At 45.8% G+C, this 12,797-nt stretch overlaps 1 protein-coding gene across 1 annotated transcript in view; it reads right to left on the reverse strand.

The window, feature by feature from the left end:
* The window catches only part of CSMD2 (CUB and Sushi multiple domains 2), a 301,013-nt gene that overhangs the window by 202,862 nt on the left and 85,354 nt on the right, over positions 1-12,797 (reverse strand). Inside the window, exon 6 of the mRNA XM_080381216.1 lies at positions 11,013-11,220. Coding sequence (XP_080237342.1) covers positions 11,013-11,220 — 208 coding nt within the window. The remainder of the gene's footprint in view (positions 1-11,012; positions 11,221-12,797) is intronic.

Here is a 12,797-nt window from a genome sequence, read left to right on the forward strand (position 1 = left end):
GAAGAATCCAAACATCCACACTGTAAAACAGCCAAGGCTGTCAAAAATAAACTCAGCAGGAGCTGAAGAGATCACAACCTGCCATGAACAAAACAAAACGCCACCAAGAAGCAGCAGCAAAACACAGTAGCCACTCGAATCCAGAAACATCATTTCCTGCCCCCACCTGGGCTTTGGGAAGGCTGATCAGATCTCCGTGCAAGACAGCGGAGACGTTAAGAGGCAAGATACTTCAGATTAAGTGTCTGTATTTAATAACTGATATTACCAGATTTGCAGCCCCTGCTGGAGTCAAGGAGCATGCAAGACAGGAAAACATCAAGGAGCATGCGAGACAGAAAAACGTCCCCGTGCCAAACCCCATCCCTGTGCAGAAAGAAACCACTGGACTGGGAAGCACTGGGAAGCGCAGATAACCCAGGTGCAAGAAAACTCATAGAATTCATTATTTTCTTCTTCTGTCCCACAGCAGAAATCATTCACATTTCTGCCTATCAGCTCATTCTTTGTCCCCTGAGCTCGGCACCAGGTTTTGGACTAACTTCTTGAAGAGCCATTGAACCCTCGGCAGGAACATCTCACCCTAAGAATGAGTTTCCACAGTTCAGGTTTCCACACCTTCGGCCTCAGACAGCGCTTCACGAGCAGATCCTGCGCTACCCGGCGCGGAGCTGCTATTAGCCCTTTCGCCAACGCTTTTTGCTTCCAGCTCCCTTTCTGAAAATCCACTTCTGACTTCAGGAGCCCCGCCACGCACAGCCCGCTCCCAGAAGCATCGCACGGATCTGGAATGGAAAATAGCCTCTGCGCTCTCCTGCTTATCCCATCCGCTCCTGATCCTGGCCGGAGCATCTTTATTTTTTGAAGGAGCAGCAGGTCCGGCCAGCAGTAAACAAATCACAGGAACAGAAGTTGGTTTTTCCCACTTTTGCTGAAAGGTTGTTACTCAAGGACAAGAGGCCTCCAGACTGCACTACAGCTATTAAATTGCCAAAGATCGGCTAACCTAAAACTATATATATGGGGTTTTTGTGCTCCATTGTATTTGTCAAGACATGTCGCAGATACAGAGATATATTTTAACAAATACAACAGACCAGCTGTGAAAACACACTTTCTCATTCTTCACCGAAATAGGTCTTCCATTTCTATGGCTGTAGTAACACTTTATTTAATCTGTCCTGTTGAGAGCAAGTGTAACAAAACACATTTGTGTTCCTCTAATCTTTGAAACACTGAAATTTTCCTCCCTTCACATCTACTCCCCGTCTCAGCCTGTTTCTAAGAATACCCAGGGAAGGACGGTGGAGCTGCTCAAGTGTGAGCATGCAGGGGCCACTTACATTTCCCTGCTGCAATTTGTCACGACTGGAAGGTGCTGATCCCACCCGTCTATCTTGCTGGAGGGCTACACTTTCTCTAAAAAGCAGAAATTAACACACACGTACTTTGCATTACTCTCAGCAGCCAACAAACGTCTCCTAAAGCAGGCTCTCTATAGGTATTTCTTCCCTGTATTTTATGCACTTCAATATTTCTAGAGACAAGTGGAAAGATCAGGTTGAAGAGATGCCCGTGACCTGAAAATTACCAAAGAATAAATGACGCTTCTCCACGGCTTGAGCTTATACAAGCCGTGCTAAATGCCATTCTTGCCCAGCTTCAATAAATTAGCGTGTAATGCAAATTAGAAGGGAGTTGTAGTTTAATCACAGGAAATGAGATATGTTAGCATTAGACATGCAAAAAAAAAAAAAAAATTAAACACAAAGGATGAATTCAGCACCAAAAGGCATCTATCAGCTGCAGAATCTGAACGCAGGTGAGCAAACCCCCACCTTCACACGAGCAGCAGCTGCAGGGAACCTCGGGAAGGAAACCCAGCGGGCAAAGACCATTTAAAATGTGTTTCGTAAAACAAGTGACATCTGAAAACAAAGTACTTAAATTCCTTAACGCAACTTGTAAATATAAGCAAGCACCCCTGGACGGGCCCACAAAGGAACCCCCAAAGAAAGAGGCCTCTGAGAGGATGGGAACAGCTGCAGAGCTGCCTCCGCACTTGCACTTGGAAGTTGTAGATAAGGGTGAGCGGTGTAAAACACGACTATTACCGGCTCTGGCAGACAGATTCTGACACGTAAATGCAGCTGTGGAGGACAGAGGGAATACTCTGCGCAGGCAGACCCCGCTGCACCTGCACATCCCCCGGCAGCTTCAATGGCGGCGAAGCCCTGCACCGAAAATGACACGAACCATTTTCCGAACACACACAAAAACCCCTCAAAAAAACGCCATGGAAAGGCAAAGACATCTCATAGAAGGACCTTGAAGTCAAGTCCGTCGTCTTTCCCACCAACACCTATTCGTCCAAACCCTTGCCTCTCCTGGGGAAGCTCAGCGTCCCACTCTAACAGTGGAAGAGGAGACACGGTGTTTCAAAGAGGACCCCAGGTGTCCAACTTTTTACAACCTGTGACATCATTTGCACTTACGTACAGTCTCCTTCCCCTGCCAAACAGAAGTATTATTCACCATTTTACAATCTAAATGGTCACTTAGATTTCTGGGTTACATCCAGAAGGTACTCTTGAGATTACCAATATTTTTTTCAGCTTTCAGCCCGTTGTGTTGTACTAATTTTCACGAGGTCCGTCTTTCAAAAAAACTCCTTAGCTTGCAGGTATTGAGTGCTCTTGCAAACAAGCCTGTCTTTTTTACTTCCAATGCATGCTTGCATCCAGGACAGAAATAGCTAAACATTACTTTCTTCATTTAGTAACCCTCAAGGATTTTCCACACACCCACAGGCCTTCCTGCACCTCATCCACTGAGGAGCAGGAGCCTCCACATCGGGTTCTCTCTGCCTCAGAGGTGACCAGCAACAAAGGACAAATTGGGATAAAAAGGACAATTAAAACATGATCAGGGTAATTTTCAGCCTAAAAGCATCTTCTTCCTTGGCTTAAAAAGCTAGCCTGAATATTCATGAAAAGCTCTCTACTATCTAGCAAACAGAATTAATCATATTAATGCATGGAAAAATAAGATTAGCCAGGAAGTGGTATACAAAATCTAATCATGTTTTATTGAATGAAACATGAGTGGGAGAGGTCGTGAGACCCTTTCGGTGTAATTTGTCACCGAAGCCTCCCCCCCTGGCAGGCTGCTGGCAGCAGCGCAGCTCAGGCTTTCGGAAGCACCCAGCTCACGCCTCCCAGGAGCGGGGTGGGCAGCCGGAGCAAGGGAAGGGGAGTTCTGCTGCCGAGTGACCTCGGGAAGGTCTTGCACATGCTGTCAGCTACGTCCTGAGCTGATGAGAGCTAACGTAATCTGCACACTCTTCTTCTTTTTCTTCTCATCCGGGGTACAGTCGAGATCTTCCCTTCCCTACCAGAAACACACGCACAAACCACAGAGCATCTTTTAACATCCTACCCTGATCGGCCCTTTCTTCCAGAATTTCCCAGTTATTTCTGCGGTACAACTGGCCAAGGAGCTCTAGGACAATGTGCAATACTATATATTGTATATTCTATAATAATATATTATAGAAACCACAAAGCATCACCAATCCTTTAACTTCAAACCAGCCATCAATACACTCCCGGATCATTCGCATCCAGGAGGGAAGCAATCAGCTCTCCCTCACAACCACCACCAGGAACCGAGGGCTCCCAATGACTATTTCCCACCAAAGCAGTATTTTGCAGCCTAAAGCCTTTGTAGAATATTTTTCCAATTAAAAGCACTATAATGCTTAGGAAGAAAGAAAAAACCCAACCGTACCAGTCACTACAGAAGGCTATTCGCCAGATCCCAACAAAGATGTAACTGACATTTAAATAAGTATTTCAAAAGCCACTTCATACACATTTTTTATTCATTCCCTGTCCTATGGAAAATATTACCATGGAAGAAAAACATCTAAGCATTACAGATAAAGTATCCATTAGTTAACTAACTCTTACAATAAGGAAGCTTAATTAATCGCACAGGAAAAGAAAACTTTCACACTTGCATTATCTAGGCTTTAACTAGCGATGGAATAAGTTATTTCAAGACACACAATAATCTTCAAGCCTTCAGCCTCACGCATGCACCAGGGCAGGATAATGCTTGTCAACTTGCAAATAAAAGCAATTACTGACTGGAAAGAATTCAAAAAGTGGCAAGTGTGAGCTGAAAATCATTTTAAAGCAGTCACCAGGCAATCTGTTCTACAGAACCACTGCAAAGAACCAGGCAGCTGCAGGGGAGCAGGGGGGAGGACCCCTTCCAGGCTCCCACGTGGGTCGGGGGCATCGGAGTTTCACCCCAGCCGGCACCCACGGACCACGCAACCAGCACTAACCTGGAGCGGGAGCAGCATCGGTGTAAGCGGCGGCGACGTCAGCGGGAGACCCAGGGCTCCCGAGCTGCAATACAGCCAGCAGAACGCACGGCAGCGAGTGCCAACGCGCCAAAGCCTGACTCGGCAGCCCTCTGCGGCCAAAGCCTGCCCCTCGACTTCAGCAGGCGCCGACTGAGGTCTGAGATGAAAATACAGGCTGAAAGCTCCGCAACAGCTACCCAAGGATCAGAAGCTGCTTTGATATAAAGAAAATAGGTTGGTTCATTAGAAGCACATACAGGGAAGAGTTTTTCACCACCAACATTATCATCATCTGAACCAGCCACCTTCAAGGACGCCGGTACTCTCATCTCTTAAGGGTAGAGCAGAAGATGTGCGAACAGATTAGCCTGGCCGGTGGCGCAAAATAACTGGCATCAAGAGGGAAGCACAAAGCCGACCTCATATAGGAGAACTTTAATGAGTATTAGAAACCACTCAGCAGGTGGCCAAGGCTAGTGAGGAGGGAAGGGTCAACTGCAGATAATGACAAGGAAAGAAATGAAGTCAGTTAAGAGGAGCTGCTGAAACAGGTGACTCTCCCAACCATCCTTCCCTCTAACTCAACTCCCCGCAGAAACGCAGCAAGAGAAAACTTAGGAAATCCTTTTCCAGAAAGGGCTGATGTCCAAAAGGGTTCTCCCCTGGGCTCAGCTCCAGAAAAGAAGATATTGCAGAATTAACCAGAGGAACCTTGAACTCAGAGGTCCTCAGTTCTCCTTCCAGGAGAGCTGAAGCAGAGCAAGATGCCTGCGTTGCCTTCACATCAGGCACAGTTGTGCTAGAAACGTAATGCCAAAAAGCACACACGTACACGTTAAGGCATGCTCCCTCACTTCTAGGAAACCGAGAGACAAAGCTAATCCCAAATTCTACCAAAACTCAGTGCAAAAACAGCTCTAAGGAGGAGAGGGAGAACATCTGTGCAAGACAGACATGCAAAACATAGCTCCAAGGCTGAAAAGGCAAAATGAAGATGAGACACTGAAGGGGAGGAACCATTCAGACAGGAATAAACTCCATCGATTTGGCAGTTACTTGCAGCCTTGCTTCTCCCACGGCATTTGCTTCGCATGGGATTATTAACAGGGAGGGGGGAAATGTTTCACGGGGGAAAGGACTGGGGAAGGCTCAAAGAGTGGGAGGGCAGCAGAGGGGCAACTTGACAGATGATGCAACCCCCCCCTGCTGAAATAAGACTTGTGTTCAAGAACGTGGAATAATTAAGTCAAGAGAAGGATCATCGAGAAGAAAGATACCACCAACCCAAGACTCTGCATTAATACAGCAATTCAGTATGTGCTCATGTCCTCTCGGAACAAAATACAGAATTAAGGAAGTTGAGGAGAAAGCAGTTTCTAAAGGTCCGTGAACCTGATTTAAAAATAATAATAATAATAATAATAAATAAATAAGGGAGTGGGTGGCAGCTTCATTTCTTTTGAAGATAAGCACGTGAATTTTTTTAAAAAAATGTAGCCACATTCAGTAAAAGTTGCAATAAAGAAACCTAATTAAGTTTAAGAGGAAATGCACCATTTACTGGTTTGTCATTCAGAAGGGTGGACACAGCCTGGATTGCTCCGAGGAAATCGAAAAGCAGCCGTAGCACTTTCCATTCCCAAGTTAGGGTGGGATTTTATAGGTCAGGCTAAGCAGGCTCAACATTTGGACAGAAACCCAAGGATCTAGTGGCAAACGAAGGAATACAAAAGCAAATCATATTCCCAGGTCAACATGCAACTTCCCAGTGCAGGACTATGAGGTGTTTTGGCAGGTAATGTTCTGTTGCAGCCTGGTTCAAGCAAAAAGATTATGTGAAATAAGGTTACGGAGGGCAAGAGGTTAATTGCTACACTAGAACCTAATACAAGGCTAAAGAACAACTCAAAAAGGTTCTGACCCTTCACATACTGAAGTATTTTTTGATCTGAAAAAACACCACATGACTATGTAACAGCAACAGGAGCACCTTTCCCAACTAAAATCCCAGTCCCTCTGACCAATTGGGATTCTGATAATCTACCATACACAGCTGCAAAACACAACATAGCTATGAAAGATTTGAAAAGCTTCATTATTAAAGAAGTCATCTGCACCTCAAAGTAAACTTCCCATCAGAAAATTAGAAACATCTAATGAACTTCAAAACATGCCAGACAGGCTGTCACAGACAAACGAGATACTTGTTAAGATTTATCTCATAGAATTAATTCATCTGGCAGGAGCAGAGGTTTCTAGTTTCATCAGTGGAACGAACAGCCATGGAGCGCCACACATCATCTGGGGGGAAAGGCTATCGCTAGCCACTGACCCGGCCAGCAGATGGGCTGAAGCTTACAGCATCTCCACTATCGCCTGGTCTTCCAAATCAACAGCATAAAATAAACTTTTTATACGGCAAATATTAGACTGTCTTCCTGCGTTTCCACAACTTTGAAGATCCTTGCTCTAGAGGAACTTTGTTGCAGGCAGCTCTGCATAGCCTGTGAACTAGGCTTTGATCTTTACCTATTCCTGCCTGCTTCAGCTGTATTGGAATGGCTGCAAAAACCTTCTTTGCTAAATATCGGCATCATACCCAGCAAAATGCACACTTGATCTTGGTCAATCCCCGTAAACACAGACAAATAAATTGGATTATTAGTCATCCCCTCCATCACCACCTTCTCTGACAACAGCACCATAATGCTTTAATAATTGTAATCCAAGTCATTACACCTAATATTAGATACAGGTCCCAGACCAGGTAGGTGAGATCTAAACAGATGACAGAAACAAGTGCAAGAGACAGACAACCCCATTTTCATTGTCTGCATGTACTTGAACTGCAGCAGCCAGGCACAAACACGGGAAATCCAGACCTCTTCCACCACAGGCGAAGTAAAAAGTTACCCCCTCTGAAGCGTGCTCAGAGCGCAGCCACGCAACTGCTGCACCGCACGCTGCTCCTTCCTCTAAACCTTCAGGGGGGACATGGATGCTGGAGGTACAACAGGAGGGTACGGCCACCAGTCCCGAGCTGCGGTACCCAGGCTCCCACCACCCCTGCTGGAGTCCCCATCCTGTCACCCCAGGCATCCCCCAAGAAACTTCTCTAAGGACTCACGGAAGAACAGGCAGGGGATCAAAGACAATATTTTAACCCAAGTGGAGCCCTACCCAAAGCTTCAGAGCAACCCCCGAGCTGTTAAAGGGAAGCTGAGGCTGGGAGGCATCTGCCCCAGAGCAGGCTCAGTGCCGGCCAGGACCAGCTTGGAGGTTTCCTTATCATCACAGTCTTGGGATGGTTTAGGTGCTCAGCTTGAAACGCTTCGGTATTTTCAGCGTAGCTGAGCACCCACGGGGATGCTTGCCATCGAAAAAAGCTTTAAAGCGGGCACCACGACAGCCATAATCAGCAGATATTCCTGAGAAGTGTTAGCCAAGGGATTTAGTCTGCTCTGAGCAGACGCTCACACAAAGCACATGATCAGCAGAGCTCAGTCCCCTTAAGGGCTGCAGCCCAAGCTGCTTGCAGGGGTTTTCTTCTTTTACATGTAATTATAGAGAAGAATTCCCTTAATTCTTTCAGATCCCTCAGAGCTAGTAGAAAATAAGGGGGGAAAGAACCCCAAGCCTCGAAGACAAGAAAAAGTCTGGGGATAACGATGCAAGAGACCACGTTACTCCGTATCCTGCTCCTGTTCCAGTGCATCCTTGTAAAGAAGGGATGTGATACGGATGTGATAAGGATGGCCACTCCAGCTAACCTCCGAGGAGAACAGGGCAGCTACTGCCATCCTTCCCATTTTTCTTAGCCTGGAGGACCCCCCCTTTGTCCTTTCCAATCTGACAGGCTCTTTTTCACACTGCTACTTTTTTTCCCTTCCTCTTCTCCGCTCAGTAGAGTTTTATTTCTCACCTGTCAAGGAAATCTAGGCCCAAGCTCTCCTGAGAGAAACCGCGATAGCGGTTAGAAGAGCTGTAAATGTGTTATTTTATTAATACGTCTCAAATAGCTACTCAGCTCTATTGCTCGGCTTGACGTATGGATGCTTAGACCTGCGATGCCCTTTCCCTTTCAAGACTTTACCGCAGGATTCGCATCCAACAGGTCAAGGACCAAACGCAACCCGTCAGGGGATTCCCCCAGGGAGCAGCTGTGCGCGCCGAGATCAGTGTGCAGCACGGCCGATGCAGCCGGGGCGACCGCCCAAGGCAGGAGGGTTAAGGGAAGCCGGCTCGTAAAAAAGCAAAGCAGCATCTATTTTTAAAGAGGGGAGGGTAAATGACAACACAGGAGATTTTTAGTAAGCCTGCTTGCTGCGCCGAGCTGTACTGCTGCTCTGGTCTCGTAAACACCACCGTTAGACAACATTCCATAGCTTGAAAATACATATGAATTAGACTCCAGATGAAATTTAGTTTTGGTTGGGTTTGGGTTTTTTTGGAGTACATCTCTGGACAAGATTAAAACTATTTATAATGCTTAGGAAATAAAATATTTAGCTGCAAGATACTTCAATAGAATGGTTTATTTGGCCATTAGTCTCTCTGCCACATTACAAATAATTAAAACTAGGTTTTCGGGGGGGGGGGGGAGGGGTTTAGCTATATTTTCAAGCTGAATCATATCAACATGTTTAAAGAGGAGATAGGAGCTCCACTTTTTTCCCCCTATGGGCAAAAATTATTAAAAAATGGGAAAAATGAGTCATCTGAATTTAATTATCAAGCTTTGAGTTGTGAAGGCTGGCTTTGAAAAATGCAATTCAAAACAAGGCTCTTTGTAATTCTGCTTACGGGACTGAAAAGTTTCCTTCTCAAGAATACTAAATGAGATCCCTTTGAATTGACTGCCGTGTTTATCTTGCCCATGTGTATTTCATGGGACTATAAAATGCAGGATGAACCTCGAAAGGCAGGAACAGCTTCTTCTGGCTGCAACGCATGTTTGTGACCTGTTTCACTCATTAACACAGCGCAGCTCGCCTGGGCTGCTCCACCAGCCGATTCAAACGGGAGTCCACTGCTGCTACAGCTCGCAGAGTTCATCCACCTCCCAGTGAAAATCCATTTGGAAGAAAGGCATCATTAAAGATGCAGCACATGGGCACCTGGGGGGCAAGGGGGAAGGAGGAAAGCAAATACATCATTATTCCCTCTGACAAGGCCCCCAAACCCGTGTCTGTAAAACACGCTACCTTCAAAACTCCATAGCTACTAGATTTCCTTTTTTAAAAAGAATCCATGTGCACGTACGTGTGCTACTGAAAGTCAAAGGGCTTAATTTTCTAAGACACATTTGCCATTTTTAAAGGTCTACCATGCTGTATTTATGGGGAGTTTATTAATTTTTTTTTTCCCCAGCAGTTCACTGACAGGCATTGTTTTATTTTTGATATGACAAGACACAGCGCTGCAGTGGCAACAACTCCAGGCTGAATAATGTTTCTTAACTAGTGACATTCATCTTTACCACACACCACAGATGACTGATCCTCACTGCAGTACGTAATGGCTAAAAACCAACAGTGCCCTAAAATATTAATGCATGCTAATAAACAAGGGTTTTTTTCCACGAAACAGCAACATCTAATTTTCAAAGGGGTCCTGGGAACAGTAAACAACTGGTACATGGTAAATGGCAAGTTCTCTCACATCAATACGTTCTAGACATTCAAATCCTATTCCCCCATAATTGCCAGGCAAGTATAAATCACTTAAATGAATGTTATTTGTGGCTGTGACACAATCCTCATAAATAATCGTAATTTAACTTCCTGCTGATAATCCCAGGCAACACCTAATTATTTCAAACGCTTAATTCTTCCCTTCTGGAGGGATGTTGGGTTTAAGACTACTCCCTTCCATTTGCTGCTAGTTAGGACTTTTAACCATTTGTTGAGCGCAACCACAGTGCAGAAGATCACGGGGTCTAGATCGACTAGAGGCAGAGGTGTCCTTTGCTATAAAAGCAACATAAGCAATACATCACGTTCCTTCTGGAAGCTCTCACTTCAGACTACACCGCACTGATCATCTGGGTAGCTCTTTTATATCCAGAGGGAAAAAAAAAATATCAGTGTGGCATTTATTATACATAAAAGCAATATTTCTGAAAGCAGTGCTCTAACGACGGGATGATAGAGGTATTGAAATTCTATACGCAGCCTTCTGTCTAAAGGACAAACCGTCTCTAGAAACATTTGCCCAAAGTTCATTAACAGTAAAGTCTACCTGTCAGCAACATATTTCGCAATAATCAGAAAACAATTCAGGAAAAACAAGGTTTGAGCAGGGTTTCCTGGGTTTTGAAGTATTGGGTCTTCCGCGGCGAGGTTTGTTTTTTTTTAATTCTTTATTTCTTCTAACCAGCTAAACTTTGAAATCTTATTGCAGAGAATATGATTTAAAGTAGACGACAGCCACTGCGAAGCAAATAAAAAGCATCCCAGGGAGTTTCATTAGGAGGCAGCAACAACCTTTGCCTGGGGATAACCAGGAACTACCCTCATTCTGGCACAAACCCTCTTCACTCCCAACACCCTGTGAAGTCTGGATCTGCGCACACAAACACCAGCAGGTACGACACGACTGTACAGACCACAACAAAGTATGGCCAGCAGCAACCTACCAGAGCGAAGATCCCTCCGTTCCAGCAACTTCTAAAACATCGTATCCATCTTCCAGCTGAAAATCCATGAAAACCAGAGCAATAGTGTCTCCAGGTTCAGCAAGGATAGTCCACGTGCAGTCCGCGTTATTGCCGTACTCCAAAGGAAAATGAGGGCTTGAGATAATTCCGCTCTGTCCCCGCAAAGTCCCTCCACAAGCATCATCAGCTGGAAAGAGAACGCAAGTTACCAGATTTTGTTGGAATGCGCAAAGCAGTACACCAAAAAAAGAACAAGCCCCAGTTCAAAGCAAAGCTTTAAAACACCCATTGCTTTTGTCAGGATGTGTTTTACTACATACTATTATTAAGAGACAAATACCTTGTGGGATGCAAAATCCTATTAGGTCAGCCAGTGTCCCCTGGCAAGTGCCAGCTTATTCCCCACCGTACACTTACTCGTGATTTGTTTAGTCTCGCTCTAAACACCCCAAGTGACAGTTTCCACCACCTCCCTGGGGAGGCAGCTCTCGGTGTAATGCCTCTCGCTGTCAAGACACTCTTTCCTCACATGCTCTTGGCCAAGTTTTCTGTTTTATTCCTGAGCAGGATCCTCCCCCGGTGTTTCCCACAAGCTTCCTCCCACCCGCACAGCCAGCCAAGCTGGAGGAAAACCAGCAGGAAGGCAGCGACCGAGAGGGTTTTGCAAACCTCACGTCACAGCGGGGAGAGGCTGGTCTCCACCTCACGTAGATCTCAGCACCTTCATCAGCCACAGAAACACCCCCAACATCCCGGGACAACAGGACTTAAGAGTACAAACACTGTATTTAATAGAAAAGGAGTGGAGCTCCCACACACCTGCCTCACGGGGCTTCGTTGACTCTGGTTTCTTAAGGAAGTATGTGGTTACCAAAACCATAGTGGTAAAAATTTAAGGCTTTGTTCAGAAACCTAGCAAGGACGTTTCCTGGGCATTTGCCTGGTCATACACTGGATTTCAACTTTGCTGCAGGTTCCTTCATTTTTACAACCTGACTTTTAGCAGCAGGAGCCGTTAGAGCAATTAAAGGAGGGGGATCTAAAGAAAACATGGGCAGGAAGATAAAGGAAACCAAGAATTAACCAGCATCGGGGCAGCTCACTGCTCATGTACATGCAGCATCAGCTCAGCACTTATTTGGAAAGCTGCTAAGAAAAGCCTGTTAACTTTACAACATGTATTACTGAGCATTTCAGATGCTTTAGTCAAGGAGCTTGGGGCTTTACATCATGAACACTTATTTTCATTACAAATATTTAAAAAAAAAACCCCTTCCGAACTGAAATTTAACACAGGTGAGAGCAGGAGTTAAGTGCGATGGGTCGTTGGCACCTAAGGAAAGGGCAGGATGGCGCTGCAGGGCTGCTGGGGAGGACCCTTCAGCTTTTAGACCCGTTCAGGACTTGGGAACTTGTGCTATCAGGTCTTCTCAGCAGAGCTGAAACCCGCAGCCTCTAACTCATAAAACTTGAAAGACAAAGTCAGACAAATACACACGCCAGCTTTTCTCTCCCCCAGCCATCTGCTGTCCCAGCCCAGCCAGCCACCCGAGCAAGCAGAAGGCACGGGCAGGCACAGGCTTCCCAGTGACGGATGGCAAGCGCCGGCGATAGGAACACCCCAGGCTAGAACGTCTTGTTCGTGTGGCATTAACACGCCGCGCAGGTTGCACCGGCACCTTTGAGCCTCCAACCACTGCTGTGCTCAGTCGGGGATGGCACATCGCTCGTTACGGCGGAGCTCCCAGCAAGACAGAAAAAAAT

Source organism: Falco punctatus (assembly GCF_963210335.1).
Source record: "Falco punctatus genome assembly, chromosome: 3".
In the NCBI taxonomy this organism is placed as follows: domain Eukaryota; kingdom Metazoa; phylum Chordata; class Aves; order Falconiformes; family Falconidae; genus Falco; species Falco punctatus.